The following is a 20246-nucleotide window of genomic DNA, read 5'->3' on the forward strand; positions in this document are numbered from 1 at the left end:
CGTCTTTATCCTCGTCCAGGATTTCCTGTCGGAGCACTGAAAATTCCCGAATGCAACTTGGTGGAAGCGTGAATTGCAACAGGCTCGAGCATGACAGGAAGATCAATAAGATACGACTTTATCTTTGGCACGCACTAAGCTGGTGCTGTGGTGTTAGTGGGGTATCAGCTCAGTGCCTTCGGAAAATAGTGGTGGAGCGGCAGATGGATTTCAGACTTCCGTTGAAAAACACCACGTGCAAAGTTTCAACTTCCTGGCAGACGTTGACTGCTGAACAGACCAAATCGGACTACTTAGCCGCACTTGCTGATAGTGACTGAGGTTGTGTATCCTCTTAACTCATTTGCGTTCTGCTTTGCTCCTCCCAACACCCAAGTCGGGCGATTTTCAAGGCTGAGTTCTGGCACTGGAAGTACACATGGCGGTATGTGATGGAGGTAAAAAGGGTTTGGGCGCCATAAGAAAGTGTCAGTATGATATTGGGTGCATTAGGTGGAGAAAGAACTTAGATGTAGCCTTAACATGTTGAAATGTACAGGTGCGGTGAAAACAATAGTGGAATAACATTTCTCCTTCATGGACATCAACCATAAGATCTTCCACAACTGCAGCAAGTGACTAAGGAGTGAAAGGAACTTACAACGTGCTCTGGTATCAATACTCAAAACCTTTTACAAATCCGAATTCCATAATCCCATCATGATAATCTTACGCCCAGTCTGGACACCAACATGGACAGACCACCTCCAAGGTCCGCCTTCTTCCCCACCAAACTCCCTCCCTTCACTCCCTAAAACATCAAACTTCCCAACATGACACCCCCCAACATCGGCGCCATCAACGGCAACCCCAATCCCCCTCCATACCCAACCGGCCTCATCGGCCTCGCATACGGCCCCACCGGTCTCACGTACGTCCCCCCTCCTACCGGTCTAGCACCGACATACCCCGGATACCCACCACGAGCACCATATCCAGATCCAAACCCATACATACTCCCCTCCGGCCTCAAATACCGTCCCGGTGGTCCCGGGTGTCTCGCATTCCCATGTCTTCCATCCCTCTCATAAAACACCTCCGACAACCACGGCGTCAGAGGCTTAACAGCCACCACGCCGGGATACATCTGCCCGGGCGGTTCGAGGTACAAGTCCACGCCATTGTCGTCTTTCCCTAGAAGCTGGGGGCGCGAGGTCTCCATCGCTTTCGCCATGGCCCGACGCACGAGGAGGTGTTGTCTGAGAGCTTCGCGCTCGGCTCGGTCGCGGGCGGCGCGGGCTTCTACCCGCTCGGAGTGGGTGGTGCCTGTGAGTGCGTCTTTGAGTTTACGGCCTAGGGATTTCCCCTGTTCCTCCTCTTCATGTTGCTGCGCGTCTGCTCGTCTCGGAGAGCGGGGGGGTTGTGGGCTGTGAGATCGGGAGGGTCTTGATGAGGTAGGACGGGAATGGCTGTCTGTAGGGTTCTGATGTTTCAACTGCTCGATACGCTCGCGCTCGGCTGGGGGCAAAGAGTTGAGAAAGGGCTCGTCGTCGTAGGGGTGGTGCCAGATGGAGCGGATGGGGTCGGCTTGGGTGTCGACGAAGAACTGGTGGTTGGTTTCGGGGTCGTAGGTGCGTACCCAGCCTGGAGGGAGTGGGCGGAGCTCGTCTTCCATGCTAAGGCGAGTTGGGGTTGGGATACCGTCGTGTCCGTGCCCGTGGTGGTCGTCGCCGGGAACGTGGAGGAGGTTGTCGGTGTGGGGGTGGGTTTGTTGGCCGCCGCTGCTCGTTCCCGGTCGTGATGAGGTGCCGCCGCTCGTGCCTGGACGAGTATCGCGCTGGCCTGAACTTGCCATGGCTTGCTCGTACGAGGGTGGTGGTTCTTCGCGGTTTGACATTGTGATGGTGTCGCTGTTTAGGTACTGATTGTAGGGTTGTGTTCTAGGTTCGGTGATCAATATGAAATGTCGTCGGTGGTTATAGGGTAGGCAGATGAAGAGGTCGTGATATTTGTTGTTTGGTGGTTGATTGAGGTCGGAGGAGGTCGTTACGTCAGAAGTCAATACGTCATTGTCACGCGCGGCCCGACGTGCACAAAGAACGAGCAGAGGCTGCTGCCTACCACAGCATTCGCTATTAGGACAGTGCCATTCCCCGAGATGTGCTGAAGCAGAGCGTTACAGCGCATGAGCCGACGGCGCGTATGCACTTTTTATGCTTACTACACTGTTATTCTAGTACTTTACGCTGAGGCACTTACACAGCGTTCAAGCCCCACAAATGACGAATGCCCAGGCAGCCATTCAATGTCAACAACAACAACAATTCATCACGGAACCAAACATCACCGTTCATAGCCGGCGGACAATTGGCGGGCGCGCGACGTCTCCCAGCTGGAGATAAGCTTGCCTTGTAAGGCGTTCATTACACCGTTCAAGGGTTATTGACATTTTGGGTCTGCCCTGACAACATTTGTACAACCGGGATCATCAAGATGGGCACGACAACATAACGACGGAAGGTAGTATAAAGATGATGTTTTTTTTTTGGGTTTTTGCTGTGTTAGTATGTACAGGCAGTACTAATGAACAACCCAATCATTTTCCGAGTCCTCCAACACCACCATCATCAGCCATTATGCCATATCCTCCAAAGTCAAACAGCCGAAGTGGACAAACTTCCTTCTCTCAATTCCTTCATCATATCCGTCCGTCCTTTGTTGAAAAGGTTCCTTCATCCGTCCGTCCGTCCGTCCGTCACCAAAAATCCTCATAATCATTCGTCTTCCCCGAACGGGCTTGGTCGGCTATTCAAGAGCTCTGGCCGGCCTGAATGGAAATCTTGCGACTCCCCTTCTTCTCCGACTTGGGCACCTTGACATGCAAAATTCCATTCTCAAACTTGGCGTTCACATTATCCTGATCCACCGGAGTCGGGAAGTTGAACACCCTCCTGAACTCTCCATAGCTGCGCTCGCTCAGCCAGTACCTCGGGGCGCTAGACTTTCCCTCCCCTTCCTTCTGCTCCTTCTGCTGCTGTTCCTTTTGCTCCTTTTGCTCTTTGGTCTCCTTCGTCTCCTTCTGCTCCTTACCACCGCCCTCAATCTTCTTACTCTCGGCAGGCCCGCCCAGACGCAAGTTGGGGTCTCCCTCGGTATGTGTACGCTCGACGCGGCCCGAGATGACGAGGGTCTGCGGATCGATGAACTCAATGTCGACGTTCTTGGGATCGACGCCCGGCAGCTCGCCTTGGAGGTTGTACCCGGAGTCGTCCTCGGTCACGTCGAACTTGGGGTTGAAGGTCTCGAGGACGCCGCCGGTGGCGCCTGTTGAGGGCAGAGAAGGAAGAAGGGAGGAACCGAGGTTGCTTGGGATCAGGGAGCCGCTGCTCACTTGTTGGGCGTACTTCTCAAAGTCGTCGAGCATGCGGAAGAGAGAAGAAAAGGTGGGCTGGTTGCCGAGGGAGGAGGAAGGGTGGGAGAGGGCGGAGCGCGGGTAGAAGAGAGACATTGTAGATGAGATTGGTCGGGTTTGTTGGAGCTGTGGTTGGTGGCGGGTGATTGAGCGAGGAAGAAGGTGGCGAGATCGAGTGGCAGAAGTGGTTGTTGGTTTGGTGATTCTCAAGGGGATCGCGGTTGGAATTCTTCGCATGGTCTGATGAAGCTTGTTGATGAGGAGGAAGGGAAGAAGACAGGACGGAGGAGGGGATGGGAGCAGACAGCTTTATACTTGTCATCTGCCGTCTGGATAGGTGCTGGGATGCGAGTAGGTATCTGCGGTGGTGGTCATTGCGACATCATTTCGACGGACTGGGTTGTTCGTCATAATGGCCCGAGGGAATATGCAATGCGGGCTGGACTCCGACCTGTCACAGCTTCTCCGCCATGCTCATACTGCGACTTTCGTCTCGTCCGAATTCTGTCTATGGTGGTGTTGGCGGGGTTGTGCGGGTGGTGGACAGGGAAGGAAGGATCTGGAACGGCCGTGCGATGGCCGTTTCTCGTGATACGAGCCGCGTGGGTGTTCAAGATGACTTCATCGACCATGATAGATTTGGAGCTCAGGAAGTTGAAAGTGTTTCAACGGAACTTTTTCCCGACCATCCTGGAAAAGCACATGCCAGTCGAACCATATCGATTACCGGCCTTGGTGTTTACCAGTGTCACGAGATATGCCACTGATGCTTCATAACCTCTCGACAGTCGCTTTCAGTAGGTAGTAACCCGAGAATTGAGCTGACCATAACCTTTGGAATTTCTTCCTTTCAACATTGGCTTACTTCGATCCATCAAGGCCCCATTTGACTCTTTCTGATAGTATAATTGCGGTTGTCGATTTTAATCTTTGGTCTCGAAGTCCCGTCTGCTAAATTGCAGCAGCAGCAGGAGCAACAGCAGCAGCAACCATCTGAATGCAACAAAGTCTTGGCAACTGTCTCCGGCGTGTTTGAGCCTTTCCACGAGCTCGGGAACAGCATGTGCCATCAATGTAACCATTCCGACGCATCAGCGCATCATCGACCCGACCTTATCGAACGTTATCGAATCGCCAACGAACATCGAGACTCAGCTCGAACGAATCGTCTGCTTTACCACCACTGAAGTCACGTATGAAAATGCGAGAATCTAGTCGAACATCGGGACACCGCTTGCATCGTATACTACTCGTCGACGGAGCAAAATCCCCGGGGAAACAAAAAGAGAAGCGTCGCCCACGAATCCACATCCCCGGCGCGACCCACTTTTCCCCGGCCATCACTCCCCGGCCATCACCTCACTCCATCCCCCAATCCAGACGTCGGGCCCCGCTCCCGCCAGGCCGACCCCTGTCTGCGAATGCCTTCATGCCATTGCTTCAAATAGTTCCACGACTCTGCTTGCCTCCCATTGGCTTTCAATGACTCTCATTGCTCCCAATATTTCCCATTTCGCTCTCAACGACTCTCATTACTCTCAATGCCTCTCTGCTAGGTACCTCAAACTTACGATACCGCTTATGATATCGAACCAATTAAAGGCAACATGATGGATGGGCGCCTCAATAAAGTGTTCATTCAGGCCACAAAAGATGGATGGATAACACTTTCCATTAGGTATCATACAAGTGGGTCATTCCGTCCTCCTCCACTCCTTCCTGCCTTCCTGCCTTCCTGGCCCTTCCTTGTTGAACACCCTGGCTGGGTCAATATTCCAAGCAAACGAAGTCGAACGTTCCTTCCACTGCAGTCGAAATCCAATGCCGTGTCATACCTACCTCTAGGTCACTTCCTAACACGTCCCTTTGAGAGTGCCAAAAATCCCAACCATCCTCCATAGAGGTATTCTTCAAGAAATCTCCTTCCATTTACACTAATATACTGCCTGTCAGCGTGTCACAGCGTGTCAGACCATTCCACTCCAGTCCTCAAAGACGGGCCGGACCCATCCGGCTTTTCTGTTTCGCTACCTAATAACCTACTTACCTGTTTCCCTTACATAGTTCATTGTAGTTCAAAACCGAACAACATTTCTTCCACTCGAATCCAATTGCTGTGTCACAACTTCCTAAAAGTGCCAATGTCTCCCTTCTTCCTTGCTTCCTTCTCAGGGGCACCTCCCGGGCAGAAAACTCCACCTCTGTCCATATAATGTCCATCCGGTGCGGTTTCTGAGTGTCACTGTCACTGTCGGATTCTTCAGCTTGTTTGACGGGTTGTCGGGCCATCATCTTAAGTACCTTCTCTTGCCTTCCCTTGTGTTCCGTATCAGTTTCGGCACAAAACCAGATTTCCGTCGCTGTCCGGATCTGTGCCTCACTCAGTCACTCGGACCTCGAGCTCGTAGTAGACTGTAGACTTCGGGAGATAAGAATACAAACGGGACCCTGGACGGAAACCTAGTGTGATACCCCCACGAATGTGCGCTCGTTTTGTGGACAGTCGAACTTGAAAAGCAGGACTGCAAGCTTTAGGTAACCAGTTCTGGCCGCCCACCAATTTGGGCATTCACAACAATCTTGAATAACAATCCATCACCAAAGGAAACAAAGGAGGGACTGAGTGAGGTATTTGTATCAGTCTCATTTTGTAATCTACTCGATCTAGTAAACCTGTCTGTCATATGTACTCCGCTCCATCTGTCTACACTCTCACTGCTATGTATAACCCATCGTATCTCAACCCCCTCTTTTTGCCCTTGGTTGTCCAATTCCATTCGTATCCCTTCATCATCAAAGTAATGAGCGTATCTTCATATTTAAACGAAAAAACCGCAAACGAACCCATGCAGAGAATGACAAAGCCAAAAAAATATATATGTGCAAGAAAAGCAGGCTTTCTGCAAGAAGCAACGATAAAAGAAAACCGCACCAAACACCAAACCCTTTCTAAACATCCAAGCACCATTCAAGGTAGGTGACTGATACCCCCAAACATCCCATCCAATGGATTTGCACCACATACATCTCACAGGCCGAGCTCAAAGGATTGAAACGAATCAATCAAGAGTCGAACAAAGCGCCATAAGCAGGCACCCCCCGACTCTCCAACCCATACACCACCTTCTCCGTGACCTTTTGGTTCGAAATGATCACCACTGCCTCACACGGCTTTCTCGTCTCGGGCCTCACCAACTCCTCCGGGAAGATACCGTTCCTACTCTGCTCCCACATGCGATACGCCACCTTGACCAAATCCGGCCTGCCCGTCTTACGCGTATCAATCACCACGGCCGCGGGGTCCGTCTTGTAGATCAGATCCAGCAGCGAGCGCCCGAACGTCTGCAGCGGGTTGGGCGTCGACCAAATGATGCGCACCGGATGATCGGGGCGTTGCGTGAAAAGGGACAAGCAAGGGGCGATGCCGGATCCGGTACCAATGACGATGACAGGGGAGAAGAGACCAGCGCAGCGCATGACACCAAATTGAGGAGTGCCGCGAGTGTAGATTTGCTTGGGCGGGCGGTCAATGATCTTGCGAGTCCAGTCGCCGGCGTGCGAGACGATGACAGAGAAGCCCTTGTCGCCGCCGTGGGAGAGACGCTGGAGAGGTTGGCCATCGATGGCGCTCTTCTCGTCGGCAAGTTCGGCGGCGGTGGGAGCGAGCGGGTGGGGGATGACGCCAAAGGCGTGGGTTTCCTTGAGGGGGGCGTCGGTGAGGCGGACGGCTTGGCCAAAGTAGACATCGCGGTATTCGAAGTTGAGCTTGACGCAGTGGGGCGAGAGGACTTCGGCTTCGACGTTGCGGAGACGCATGCGCGACCAGGGGTAGGCGATGAGGAGGGTGGTAAAGAGGAGCATCCACCAGGCGGCGTTGCGGACCAAGAAATGACCAAAGGAGTGGTGAGGAGAGGATCTGTTGGAGGAGTCGGCGGTCTCCAACATGATTTGAGCCCAGAAGAGGCCGATGACAGTCCATCCCATGAAGCGGTGCGTGTTCTCAAAGGAGTTGTGCATCAGCACACGGACGCGGGGGTGCGCAAAGATGAGCATGACCACGAGCATGGCGATGATGGAGTAGCTGAAGAGGTAGATGTATCCGCGGATGGCATCGAGGGGACCTTCCTGGTGGGAGCGGAAGTCGATGGTGAGCAGAACGAGGTAGATGACATACCAGAAGGTGGCAGCCACGGCACCGCCCGAGTGAAGACCGCCGTAAGAGTAAATCTTGGCGGAAAGGGTACGGGCCCAGAGAGGAAGCACCTTGGCCCAGGTACCAAAGACCCAGAACATGGCGTTGACGACGTGCTCGTTGCGGACGACGAGGGCCATCAAGAGGTTGGCAGTGACGGCAGTGGCAGCTTGTTGATAGTTCAGAATCGGGCGGTTCTCAATACCCGAGCGGATGATGAACCACAAGACCGCGGCGGCGTTACCCAAGAAGGCCAGGCAGAAGATGCGGCGGTAGACAGACCCAAAGTTCCATCGGAGGTACCGATAGAGGCGGTTGCCTTTCTTGGGCGGCAAGGGGGAGGCGTCTAGACCGTGGTACACAAGAGGGTCGATATCAGGGACGAGCTGGCGGACCCGGACAGCGGACTTTTCGTTGTGTTTCTTGGAGTCAGAGAGGCCGGTGGAGCTGGAGGCATGGGAGCCGGCTGCGTAAGGAGTGTTGGCAACTGTGGTGCCGCCCGATTCGAGATCGGGGTTGGACTGGCGAATGGAGTCATCGCTTTCATCCTCGGACTCGCAGTCGTCTACCTCTTCGACGAAGACCCCGGACTGGGCCGGATGGGCAGGTGTGGGCTCAGCGGGCTTGAGCTCCTGGTTGTAAGGGGAAGCCATTGCGAAGTGAGTGTGTTGAAGTGTTGCTTCTGGTGTGAAACTCTGAAAGTGAGGTGGTTCAGAAGAGGAAGCTGTTGATCCTCAAACGCAAGATGCTGATGCTGATGTCGGATGGAAATAGAGTATGGACGGGAAGAGAAGTGCAATACTTTATACCTCGATGGTCACCATTGTAACCTTTGGTGATATCTACCATGAAATACCACGATACCGGCCCTCCGGAGACATGGAAGAAAGGAGTGTAAGGCAGGTAGACCAAGTCAGGCCATGCTTACTCTGGCCAGCCGCAAATGGTGGAGGACCATGACATGCCCGTCTACCCGCAGACTCGAATAGTGTACCAAGAAAGAAACCCGCAATGGAATCACTGATGTTGGATAGGGCGGGGCGCTTGTGTTGGATCCCAGTCATGATGGGGTCCGTCAGTCTCAGGTGTACTGCGTAAGAATCAGCTCGATGATGCCAAGATGTTGTGAGTGTGTCACTTTTCCGAGTAGACAAGGTACGTTGTGGTGTGGGATGTACCTCGACATGTGATATATCTTCCAGATGCAAGCAAGAGACATGTTGAAATCGTTTATCGATCTTTGTGTGCGTGGACGTTGACATGGGGGACCAACGTGGGATGGGGGCGTGTTCGATGGCCCGCATGTGGAATGGCTCGTTTGATGGCACCCCGGTTGGTGGTCAAGCGGAACAAAGAGTGTGGGACCCAACTGGGGATGGAAAAGGTGACTTTGGGTATACGTACCGGACAAGGACTGAAAAGAGGCTGAAAAGGGAATACCAGTATTGTACATCCTGGCCGCTACCACCGAGGCATGGCCCTTGTGCTATGGGGAATCTCTGGAGGGCAAGGGTGAAAGGGTTGCATATTCCGCGAGGTTGAAATTTGTGTGGATCAAGGTCAACCTTGCTGACCTTGCCTTGCCATTCTCGCTTTCATGTCCATCACGATCGATACAAGAGAGAGCCCGCTGGCCGGCCAAAGGGAAGGAATATCATGGAGAGCTACTGGCTCATTCACGAAGTCAAAGTCCTTTGCTGGTGATGTGTTCAGGTACCAGACAAAAGACTGACAGACAAGACATACCGAGAGAAGGTTCCATGGTCGGCATTCTAGCGCCACAACCGAAATCCTGACCGGGTAGCAAAGCAGACAAAGCCACCAGAAAGACGTAGCAAAGATACAATGGCTTTCAGTGTGCGAGATGGGGACTTGAACAAAGGAAGCCGTGACAGAAGTGTTGTACATGGGTGAATCCGGAGGATACATGATCCACAAGGCCTGATTTAGTATCACATTGTACCACTTGAAGATGGGATGCTGTTGGATACCACCCGTCTAGATGTGACTTTGGTGGGATGGGGGACATGTCTGGATGGGGATAACACGGACACAGACATGCGTGGTACAGGTACAGACAGGGCAGGTCGGGTATGCCTGTCACACCAAATGTGGAATGTCAGGTACAACAAGAATAAGGAATTGGAATTCTGTGCTGCTGCTATCAAGACGGTAAAAGAAGGTTGAAGCGTGGTTGGTTGCAGTGCAGATTTCGATCGAGAAACTTGTCTGCATGAATGACCGAGATCCAGTTGGCTTGCAACATGGATTTGGACCAATCCCGGGCATCCATCAGACGACACCACGCTTGTGAGTTCATGTCGTGACTGGGTTTTGTTTGACATCGCGAAATGGTACTGGACCTGATGCTTCAGCCATTGGTGCCCCTGGTACTTCCAGCAATCGCGGGGCATGTGAAGAGTGTATAATGTGCCTGCCAGAATGGTGGTGATGGCTCATGTTGTGGTGGTGATGTTGGATGCTCAAAGACCCCGCACCGCGCAATCTGGGAAACTTGTCCACTACAGTCACCACCTTGGAGGGGTCGATAAAGATACAAGTGAACCCAAAGAAAGCGACACTTTTGCTCTGTAGGAAGAATGCTCCATGGCTGAAGACGATTCGACGAATTGGCGATTCCCGCTGGCCCGTCCGAAGGATTGTTGAACGTGATGTTGACTGAAGTGTAAGCATTTGTATTTTGTTGTTGTTGTTGTTTTTTGCAAAGGTCACAGGCATCGATTGGAAATTTGGAATTCCAGAACTGAACAGGGTGACAAGCAATCCGTAGTGGGGCCAGACCGTAGGCTGCCCGACGGGCCGCCAGGAAGGTAGTGTGGACCGTCCGAGATAACGATAAGCAACTGACAGACCGGCAACGACCTGTGCGCAGCCCGTCTGCCGGGTGTGTCTGGGGTCAGCAACTTGACGGTTCGCATGGATCCACCCGTGCTTACTGCCCCGGCAGACACTGTAAAGGCACATCTTACAGCGACAATGCCCGATCTAAACTCGCTCCATCATTCCTGTCATCACATCTGGGGGATCAAAAAGCTTATTTGCTTTGGGACCATTCATGTTGCGAGAAACATTGACAAATACCACATGTTCCTCCACCTCTTCAGTTCGATCTTCGATCTCGCCGATTCCTTCGAGATGCCCGCTGTTTGATGACTCTATCGACTCGCTGTCATGGATAGCTCCAGCCTCTGCCTCGACATGACAGTTCAACACCAAGCCAAACATCACGGCTCAGCTAGGAAAGTCAACGGCCATACCGTGTCTGCTGACTGTAGCTATTTCAGTCGTTAGTCATATCGACGATAATCTTGGGCCTCGCTCCCGACAACGTTAGTAACCCGAGACATGGCTTGCGCCTCCTCGCCCAGCCGCTAGGAAAAGCCATGTCATTGTCATGAAGCGCCACAGTCCCAGCCCCAGGACATCCCGATACACAGGTGCTCACTCGGATCTTGGCTATTGTCGACACAAACCGTTCGGAGTTTAGCATCAATGGGACATGGGACAATCTGGCTGGGCGCCATCGACGATGAGCTATCCCGAACTGGCTAGTATGGTACGTATCATCACCGTAACCCTCCAGGGACCACCAGGTCGGACAAGCCAGCCCCCACGCCCACGCGGGAGACAATGTTCGCTGTGGCTTCCATCACGGTTTCTCGAATCACGAATCACATCAGCCTCGACAATCAGCTCCTTCACATGCTCCCGTCACCAGTCACCATCGCCATCTGGCACACCCTGCTCCCATTGGCCATCTTCCATTCCAAATATCGGTGCGGCTCTAGTGTCATTTCCATTTTCACCTTCCTCTTTTCGGCCCCCCTGTTTAATAATTCAAGATGAGGCACCCCACGATGCGTCTCTGCAACCTTGACGGCCGTTGTGTACATACTACGATCTGTAGCGGCGATAACGTCGGCCATGTACACTACGACATAGCATCCAACGCTTGAAAAAAATCGATTCTCAATGCAGCAATGCTTACACGTCTGCGGCCAGCATACGGACTTGTCAATATTCACTGAAGAAATGTAGTACAGTACCTTACATCTTGTCTCAGCCCTGATATGCAACGTTCATATTTTGGCTTGACTTGACTTGCATTTGCGTTCTCAACACCGTTCAAGCTGTCTGTACTCGGTGCTGTGCTGTGGTTCAGTTCCGCCACGATGCCGCAGGATGATACCTTCCACCGAAACGGATCACAAACTCCGATGCCGGGATCCCCGATCTCACCTTGACTGTTCACCTAGATGACTCCGGCTAACCTTCTGGATCCAGTATCGCTCTCTCTTTCAAACTCGGCCCTGAACCCGGTGTTTTCCATGATTCCACATCACCGTATTCTCGACCGAAGGATTATCTGACACTCTTTCTGCTGATGTTCCGGCCCGTTTGCCAGCACGCCTCGCGATTTCGGGCCCATTTCACGGGCTCGCGAACGCGAGGCAGAAACCCGAAAAGGATCGATAACCCTGCTGCTGTCAGAATTTTTTCTTGCAGCAAATCGCATCCACCACTATACTATCATGTTCCCTTTCCCATATTCACATCTCGGGCGATCCGGATCTTTTCCTTTCTCAAACATCAGGAATGGTGCAAGTGTTGTTCAACATGTCACCACCAATGTCGTAACACAATTTTATGGTACCCAGCCAAGTCCCATTGCACAATTCGTCACACATGTGCACACTTATCACTCATGATACTCAGGTATCCCACCTCCTCGTTTCGGATCTATATATGTACTACTAATGCCCATCCAAGCTCCCACCCCTTCTTTTCAACACCTTCTTTCTACGTGGTTTTCATGAATATCAAAGTTACCATGATGGTTAACCGGTGTGCTATTGATGCTACCTACCAAGGCAAGTTCCGTGTGCAACACATTCCACATCCCACCTTCAATACCCTCAAGTTTTTGCATGTGGCAATGTTACCCGCTTTTAAACAAGAATTGTCTTGACTTTCTTGTTTTCAGGTTACTCTACTCTACGTGCCAAGAGGTACAAAAGCGGCAGGTATGAATGCTTCCCGAGACTCCCTCTTGCTTGGCAGATATCACTTATCAGCAGCCTTTTGCTTGCTCGTCATATGCAATTCTCTTGCAAAGACTGCGACGATTCCCTGAATGATGGAAATAATCAGGGAAAAGATGTTGGATGGGTGACGACTTCGGGATAGACCCAGTGTTGCAGGTTGACCACTACGGGACGGCAGATCCAAGCATGGCTGTGGCTCAGCAAGCAAGCAAGCAAGCAGTCCATCGATCATTCAGCACCTTTGTTCAAATTCTTGGTGTCGCAACCACCATCGTGGTGTAGTGGCACCAGACTAGGCTGCTTAGTGAGACGTCTAACTTTCTCTACGGGTAGTCCCAATCAATGAAATCGGGTTCCCCGTACTACCATCTTGGCAGGTATGAAACGCCTTCAACCATTCTCGACGTGTCGTTGGACGAAGGTTCTGTCCGCGATTGATCACAAGTCCAAAACAGCGCCCGTGTGCTGACTGTGGCCTGTCCAGCCCTAGTACGGCATTTGCTTGAGCAGCTTGGTGTATCGCGTCACTACGTTGTTGCGAAGCATGAGGACGGAGGGTCGCGAGCTGGGTAACATGGGATGGCCGAGTGGCCCGAAGTCTCGCCTACACTACTTGAGGTTGAGGGATGTGCGGAGTCCGGAGCGTGCGGGTCTGGGACGGTACGGGACGGGACGGGATGGGGCGTGCGGGGTCACCGAAAGTCAGTGCGGGGCTCGGGCTCGGGCTCGTCCCGTCGTGACCGGGACGGAAGGAAGGTGGGGTAAATTTGATCCATTCTCATGCTGGGTCGGACCTGGTTTGGACTTTTGAGGTTCGCAGTGCAAGATGCGCTGCGTTCTTTCCCTCTCTGCTCTGTTTTCACGATGACTGCCTGGGAAGCAATGCCGGTGATTGGTGTTGACTGCTGTTCTTGCGAATGGAAGGTCCGATAAGTACCTCTAGGCAACCGTCGCAGGGAAATTGCTGCGGCTAGTGTCGCCAATCAGCGGGCTTTTTCTCGCCTCAGCAAAGAAGATTGATGCCCAAGCAGCCCAACTGCGCGGGCCTTGGCTTTCGAAACTGGAGAGGAACCTACTTCCAGCCACTTCTCACCTGGCGCAACAACGAGAAATCATCACCTTCGACAGTCTCATCTCTGAGCTGTCTTGTTTGGCTGTCTTTCTTCTGCTGGGCTTCTCACCGGCTTTCTACAGGCAGACTGCCACTCCACTCTCGTTCAAGGCCGGGTTTCTCGCTTCAATAATCTGCCGTCCACCGGACTCGGACGATCATGATGGCGGGGGAAGGCCTATCCGTCTCTACGCCTACCGCAGTCCATAACCCATCATCCTCTGGGCCCGATGCTAGCCAGAATGCACCAGTCGATGCGCCTAATGCCCCTCCTTCACCCACGGAATCTGGCCCAGCTGTCGAATCTCTTTTGTCCCCTAAGCGTACCTCCACCCAGCTTAGCTCTACCCTGGAGCCGGGTAATCTTTCTGAGCCAACTGGATATAGTCCAACTGCCACCGCTGGCGATCCTTCCGGCGATGATGTCAACTGTGACCCAGGATACACAGACAACGACAATCTGTGCGAAACATGTCACTACCTAGTGGAACCTGACCTAGAGCTTGAAGGCTGGGAGGTAGAGGTAAAGCAGTTTTCACCATCAAACTACCGGTGCAAATTTACCTCCAAAGATACTACGAATATGACTTGGTCTGGCAATGTAAAGAACAGCCTATTCAACGACAAATGTCCTCTTTGCCGCGAGCTGCTTTACGGTTTCAAGTATGAGATAAACTCTCAATATTTTACGGGGGTTGATATCAGTCCCATAAAATCTCTGAAGTATATCAACGGAGGGAATTACTTCGTGGTTTTGCTGCTTGTGCTCGATAAGCGTAAGGATGTGACTTTGCATCACACGAGTGTCAACCTTTACCCGGAGCGCCGTATGTTTGATGTTGATTTAACTTGATATCTCATTACCAAAGCTGACACACTCTCATCTACAGATAATGTATTTGTTACATCCGACGGTCAGTGCGTCGACTATTGTCCATCAAAGCAGGTCACTGTGAATCCGTACCCTTTTGGATCAAACACAGGATCAGACCTTAGCTGGCAAATTGCGAGTAGCTGGATGGCCAAATGTCTATCAAGCCATCGAAAATGTAATCAATCGCATTCTGTCGCCCCACCACTCCCTACAAGAGTTATTGACGTTGGGTCTGTGGGTGAGCCTTGTCCACCGCGTCTACATGTGGTGACCGAAAACACATCGGGACGGTATGCAACCTTGAGTCATCGTTGGGCATCTCAAGGAATGCTGAAACTGGAGGTCAACAACTTTGAAAAATTCCAACAAGAAATCCCCTGGACAAGCCTACCAAAGACTTATCAAGACGCTATAGAGGCAACACGACGCCTGGGAATCCAGTACATCTGGATAGACTCTCTTTGTATCATCCAGGACTCCGCGGATGGGAAGGATTGGATTGCCGAGTCTGCAAAGATGACGAGCGTGTATGAGAACTCCCACATCAACTTCGCCGCGGCCGATGCCGTGGATTCCACACAAGGTTGCTTTTTCGACCGAGACCCTTCCTCCATCCGTCCACTTCGTCTTCGTATCGCCGTGGAACACAAATCAGAATACTACTACGCGGCAACATCTCACCGGTTTGCATACAACGTCGCGCCGGCCCCTTTGTACCGAAGAGGATGGGTTTATCAGGAGCGAACACTGGCTCCTCGCATCATCCACTGCTGCGCCAAACAGTTGTACTGGGAGTGTCTCGAGAGTATCGCCAGTGAGAGCTTCCCCGACGGATTACCGCATCGTATAGAATACAGTCCAGTGTTTGGTTGCGAATGCCACAAATGGCAAAGGATACGACATCCAGCGTCGGATATAAACAAATACCTTTTAGATGGCTCCAGTCCATCCTTCGAAGAGTATTATAACTCCTTGATACTATGGAATAGAGTGGTGGTCCAATACCACCCACTTGATCTCACATTCCAAAGCGACAAGCTGGTAGCCATATCCGGGTTAGCAAAACTGCACTCGAGATTTCTCAACACCCGATACCTTGCTGGATTGTGGCTTAACTATCTGCCCTTACAGCTTCTCTGGTACAGGAATTGGTATGAAGACCGTGATACTAGGTCTTACGACGAATACATAGCTCCAAGCTGGTCTTATGCCTCCATCCCTAGCGCAATAAATCCGCCCAGAATTCTAGACGGGTGCGATCGATATAAGGAACAGGAATACCGACCTATTATTCAGATTCTAGACGCGACCATCGCCCTGGTGGATGAGAACAATCCATTTGGAGCAGTATCAGGGGGAGCATTGCGTATAGAAGGCCCTTTGGCGAATAGCTCCCTGATTAAACATTATGGGGTTTCCAGAATTTTTCCGACCTACGAAATTAATATTACGTATCAGGATGGACCGACTCGAGTAGGAATGTGCTACATGGATAGAATGCGCTATTACGGACAGATGGCGACCAAGCAAAAGCCGATTTACTTGCTTCCTGTTATGCTGAACATGTCCATTTTTTATGGATACTATAACGAGAAGACTGTTAGTGGGTTGATACTACAAGAGACGAGTGACGAAAATACGTTTCGAAGAGTTGGGGTGTTTGTGGTTGAAAGGCCTAGGCAGAAGGAAAATGCATGTGGCGTTCGGATGTTACAAGAAGCTTGTCGCTCTCAAAATGGGCTGGATGAGGATGGTGCATTCCCTGAATGGGGGAAGTTTCGGACTATTACTCTCGTCTAACTTTCACTCTTTCTTTGTTTTGTGCTTTCATTTTCTAGTATTCTTCGTTCTCCTTTTGTGTGTTCTCTCCTTGGTACAGCTCAACGTCAAGTACGCTTCAAGCGTTCATATTCCTTCCTTTGTACCTAGAACAACCAACTGACCCAGACTTCAAACACCATGTCCCGACTTTCAGCTGTTATTGACTGACATCTGCTAGACATCTAACTTCAAGATACCTCAGCAGAGCTCTCGAGATGCCAGCTTCGCCATACCTTTCTAACTCTTAGTACCGTGCCTAGCTATTAAACCTCCAACTCGTCTTTTGCCCTCTTATGTCATTACCTAGCTATCTGAATATCCTTGCACGAATTGCATTACACAGACCCCCTTCTCTGTAACGTAGCCGAAGACACTCTACAATAGCTCGAAGCTCACAGTTACGTGCTTGACAGAACTTGAACACGAGGGGTACCGACACAGTTGAGATGAAAACTACCTCCATGCCTCTCTCTGCCAAGGCAAAAAAACTTTCACTTTCGACGCAACGCGTATTTCGATGATTTTGTTTATCGTCTGGCCTCATCTCTTCTACCTCTACAGGTTCAGATAACGAAACTAGTGGTCATCCGTAGCTCTTCTCGTGCCTAGCTAGAGGTATAAATCAGTGTGGTCGCCCTCGGAGAAGCCAAAACCTCTTCCTTCTTTCTTCATGTGCACTAGCACACAACCAACATCACTCACTTGACAGTTACCACAGCACCAACAGCGCGGTTACTACCTCCCCATTTCCAACTCACTTCCCCCCCTGTCTGTCCTTCAGCATCATCCAGATCACAGGTATCCTTCGCCTGCTCTCGCCATCGAACCAGCGGGCAGTCACTTACTCCTACCTTACCTCTACTCCTTGCCCGTGATCACCATCACCTTGCCCTCAGCTGACTGAAACCTCAAGAGGTACCTAAGATGGCCCCAACCAAAGAAGAACTCGACCGCGCCCTCAACGAAATCCAAGCCACCTTCCTCTCCAGGGAAACCAAGCTCGCCAAAGCCTACGCCGAGCACCCCGATCCGGACGCGTGGTACTTGAACTTTATTAGCTGCCTTGCTAAAGTCGCTGCTGGACCGCCGCCGTTGCCCTCTACCACCACTGGTCACAAGCAGCCAGCAGCTGGGGTTGGAGTTGGAGTTGGGGTTGAAGCTGAAGTTGAACCTGAGGCGGCAAAGGATAGTGGCGGTTGTGATGTGATTGCGGGGGTGGGTACCACCTCTAGAGGTATGAAGAGACCTAGTGTTGAGGAGATGGATGGTGGTAGTGGTAACGGCAGAGGCACCGGCACAGGCAAGAAAGTGAGGGTTGAGCATTCTATGTCGACTGGGGACACCGAGTACCGGACAGCCGAAGGTGTTCTGGTTAGTACTACGATGACTGGTAAGTTGTTGTTGCTTTGCACTTCCAGACTCGTCCGTCCGTGTCTTGTGGATCGAGCTAATTGACTGACCTCTATGGACAAGTTAGGAACAGGCACCCGTTGGATAGTCCCGGCTTGACCACAGCGACTGGTGATGTGAAGGTGGAGGTAAAAAGGGAGGAATAGGAGATGGAGAGGACGAACGAAACAGCACTGGTGGTTCAAGAAGAGGTTACCAAGCAGGAGATGGAGGAAATACGGGAAAGACCAGCCAAGCACAGACGTCTAACGCGTGGAATCAGGCCTCGGAAGCGGATACTTAGCTCTAGCTCTGAATGAGTGATCCCAATCAATTGGTACAGGGGGGGGGGGGTGCTGGAACGACATAACAGAGGATTGACATGGAACGAGATTGGAACGGGATAAAGATAGTGGTCGACAACAAGTCGTAACTGAGGAGGTTCAATGTGGCAGTTTTGGAATCTGTATAGGTAGGTATGTTTTTGTTTATTTCTACCTGACTCACGTCCTTATCTCCATAATTCCGCTGGCTAGAAGGAGGCACACGCTGATAACGTACCCGAGAGACACAAAATGACAGTTTTTTTCCGGTCCGGCCAGCTGTCAAGTGAAAATGCCGCGTACACGTATTACGTACAATCAGAGGTGTGTGGCGGTACTGGTAGAACCTCCCAAATTAGGCATCCAGTACAGACATCAAACAACCTACCACAGTGGTAATGTGAGGAGGGTGTCCAGGCTTGAAGGGGGCCCTCAAGGATAATTCCAAATCTTAGAGCAGATAAGTACACCATCCTTGTTGCATGTCACCAGCCTTGTTGTCAGATCCAGTACTATTGAGTGAGTAAAGGATTTAATTAGTTAATCCGGTTACCCTAGGTTTCGGGTACTAGCATTACTATAAATGTGCGTTGGAACCGCTGGTCTAGTTCGGGGCCGCGTTAATAGGAGTGTACGGACTATATATACGGATAGGAGGCGGTCTGTTAGGTTTATAACTATACGTATAGTACCTAAGTATATTTTATTTGGTAATTTATATTCCGTCCGAACCCCGAACCCCGACCCCAACCCCAATCCCGCGCACGGACCATACTAGCGGTTGCTTACAACCTTAATCTATAACCCTAATCCGCGACCCTAATTTATAACCCTAATCCCAACCCCAATTCCAATCCTACGTACGGACTATGCTAGCGGTTGCTTGCGACCCTAATTTAGTACGGCGGTTGTATTTATAGTACGGACTACTATAGCGGTTGGCTTTGTACGGTTATACTACTATACGGCTATACGGCTATATACTAGATCGAATGCTTATACTAACATATAGTCGTATTGTTAATATACGATTGAAGTTATTACTATATTGTATATGTAAAATATATATAAAGAGGCTGTAAATTAATAGTTATTATATTATAGTAAATAAAAGTCTATATATTATAAAATAGTAAAAATACTAATAGAAAACGTAAGATAGAAAAAGAGAAAGAAATAAAGAGATATAGAGAAATATAGAAATACGGGGAAAGAAGCCTTTAATTATTTACTATAAAATATTATAGTATTGTATATTATTGTATTTTATTACTTATATATTAGTATAATTAAGTTAATAAATACTATTTATACGGGTAAATACTATAGAAATAGAAATAGAATAGAGGGAGTAATAGTACCAACCGATTACTAAACTCCCTAATAAATATATATAATTAATTTATTTAGGGCTTTTATCCGTAGAAAGATAGGAATATATTATATAACGGTTATAAACGGATATAACGGGCCGGAATTTTACTCTATAAATAGTAGGATAGAATAAAAATATTTGCCTCCTATTGTTTATTATTAATATATAGTAAGCGGATTATTCCCTTAAGGACTTATAGTAATAGTAGAATTACTATATAATTAATTATACTTAGACAATTATTAATTTTAATATTTAATAGGTATTATTTAAGAAATTTACGCTATAGTATATATTATTCGTATTGCCGTTGGTAATTTTAATGCTGCGGATGTATATAAGTTTGGTAATAACGGTGGATAATTGTATTTTGATTGTATTTTGATTAGATTTACTAATAGTATTTCAATATAAGTATAGTACCTTAAATATAATTTAATATCTATAAATATCAAAATAAATATTATTATTAACTACTATACTATAAATATATATATAAAGGTTAGTATAGTATATTTATTTTAAGTAGAATATATAAATAATTTACGGACAGAGATTTGTATACTTAATATTTCCTATACGAATATTTACTACCGGTATAGTACTATATATATAGGTTAATAGCGAAACTATTAAATTGAACAATTAAATTTTTATTATTAGACTTGGGCGAGGTTGTTGGGTACTAGCTGGGATATCGATAC

At 49.8% G+C, this 20246-nt stretch overlaps 5 protein-coding genes across 5 annotated transcripts; 2 read left to right on the top strand and 3 right to left on the bottom strand.

Annotated features, from left to right (window-relative positions):
* Window positions 1-2: 2 nt before the first annotated feature.
* Window positions 3-1997, bottom strand: NCU07233 (hypothetical protein). Its single transcript, XM_950794.2, has one exon. The coding sequence runs from the start codon at window positions 1874-1876 to the stop codon at window positions 791-793; it is 1086 nt and encodes a 361-aa protein (XP_955887.1). The 5' UTR covers window positions 1877-1997; the 3' UTR covers window positions 3-790.
* Window positions 1998-2500: 503 nt separating this feature from the next.
* NCU07232 (hsp30-like protein) lies at window positions 2501-4538 on the bottom strand. Its single transcript, XM_950793.2, has one exon. The coding sequence runs from the start codon at window positions 3626-3628 to the stop codon at window positions 2789-2791; it is 840 nt and encodes a 279-aa protein (XP_955886.2). The 5' UTR covers window positions 3629-4538; the 3' UTR covers window positions 2501-2788.
* Window positions 4539-6426: 1888 nt separating this feature from the next.
* Window positions 6427-8236, bottom strand: NCU07231 (hypothetical protein; the record flags this gene model as incomplete). The annotated part of the gene is made up of 1 exon (XM_950792.2): window positions 6427-8236. The coding sequence occupies one exon, from the start codon at window positions 8234-8236 to the stop codon at window positions 6455-6457; it is 1782 nt and encodes a 593-aa protein (XP_955885.1). The 3' UTR covers window positions 6427-6454.
* A 5687-nt stretch (window positions 8237-13923) lies between these two features.
* NCU07230 (hypothetical protein) lies at window positions 13924-15791 on the top strand (the record flags this gene model as incomplete). The annotated part of the gene is made up of 3 exons (XM_950791.1): window positions 13924-14587; window positions 14651-15448; window positions 15766-15791. 3 exons carry the CDS (start codon window positions 13924-13926, stop codon window positions 15789-15791), a joined length of 1488 nt encoding a protein of 495 aa, XP_955884.1.
* Window positions 15792-17379: 1588 nt separating this feature from the next.
* On the top strand, window positions 17380-18011 carry NCU07229 (hypothetical protein; the record flags this gene model as incomplete). Its single annotated transcript, XM_950790.1, has 2 exons — window positions 17380-17845; window positions 17929-18011. 2 exons carry the CDS (start codon window positions 17380-17382, stop codon window positions 18009-18011), a joined length of 549 nt encoding a protein of 182 aa, XP_955883.1.
* Between the last annotated feature and the right edge of the window lie 2235 nt (window positions 18012-20246).

Source organism: Neurospora crassa, linkage group V (assembly GCF_000182925.2).
Source record: "Neurospora crassa OR74A linkage group V, whole genome shotgun sequence".
In the NCBI taxonomy this organism is placed as follows: Eukaryota; Fungi; Ascomycota; class Sordariomycetes; order Sordariales; family Sordariaceae; genus Neurospora; species Neurospora crassa.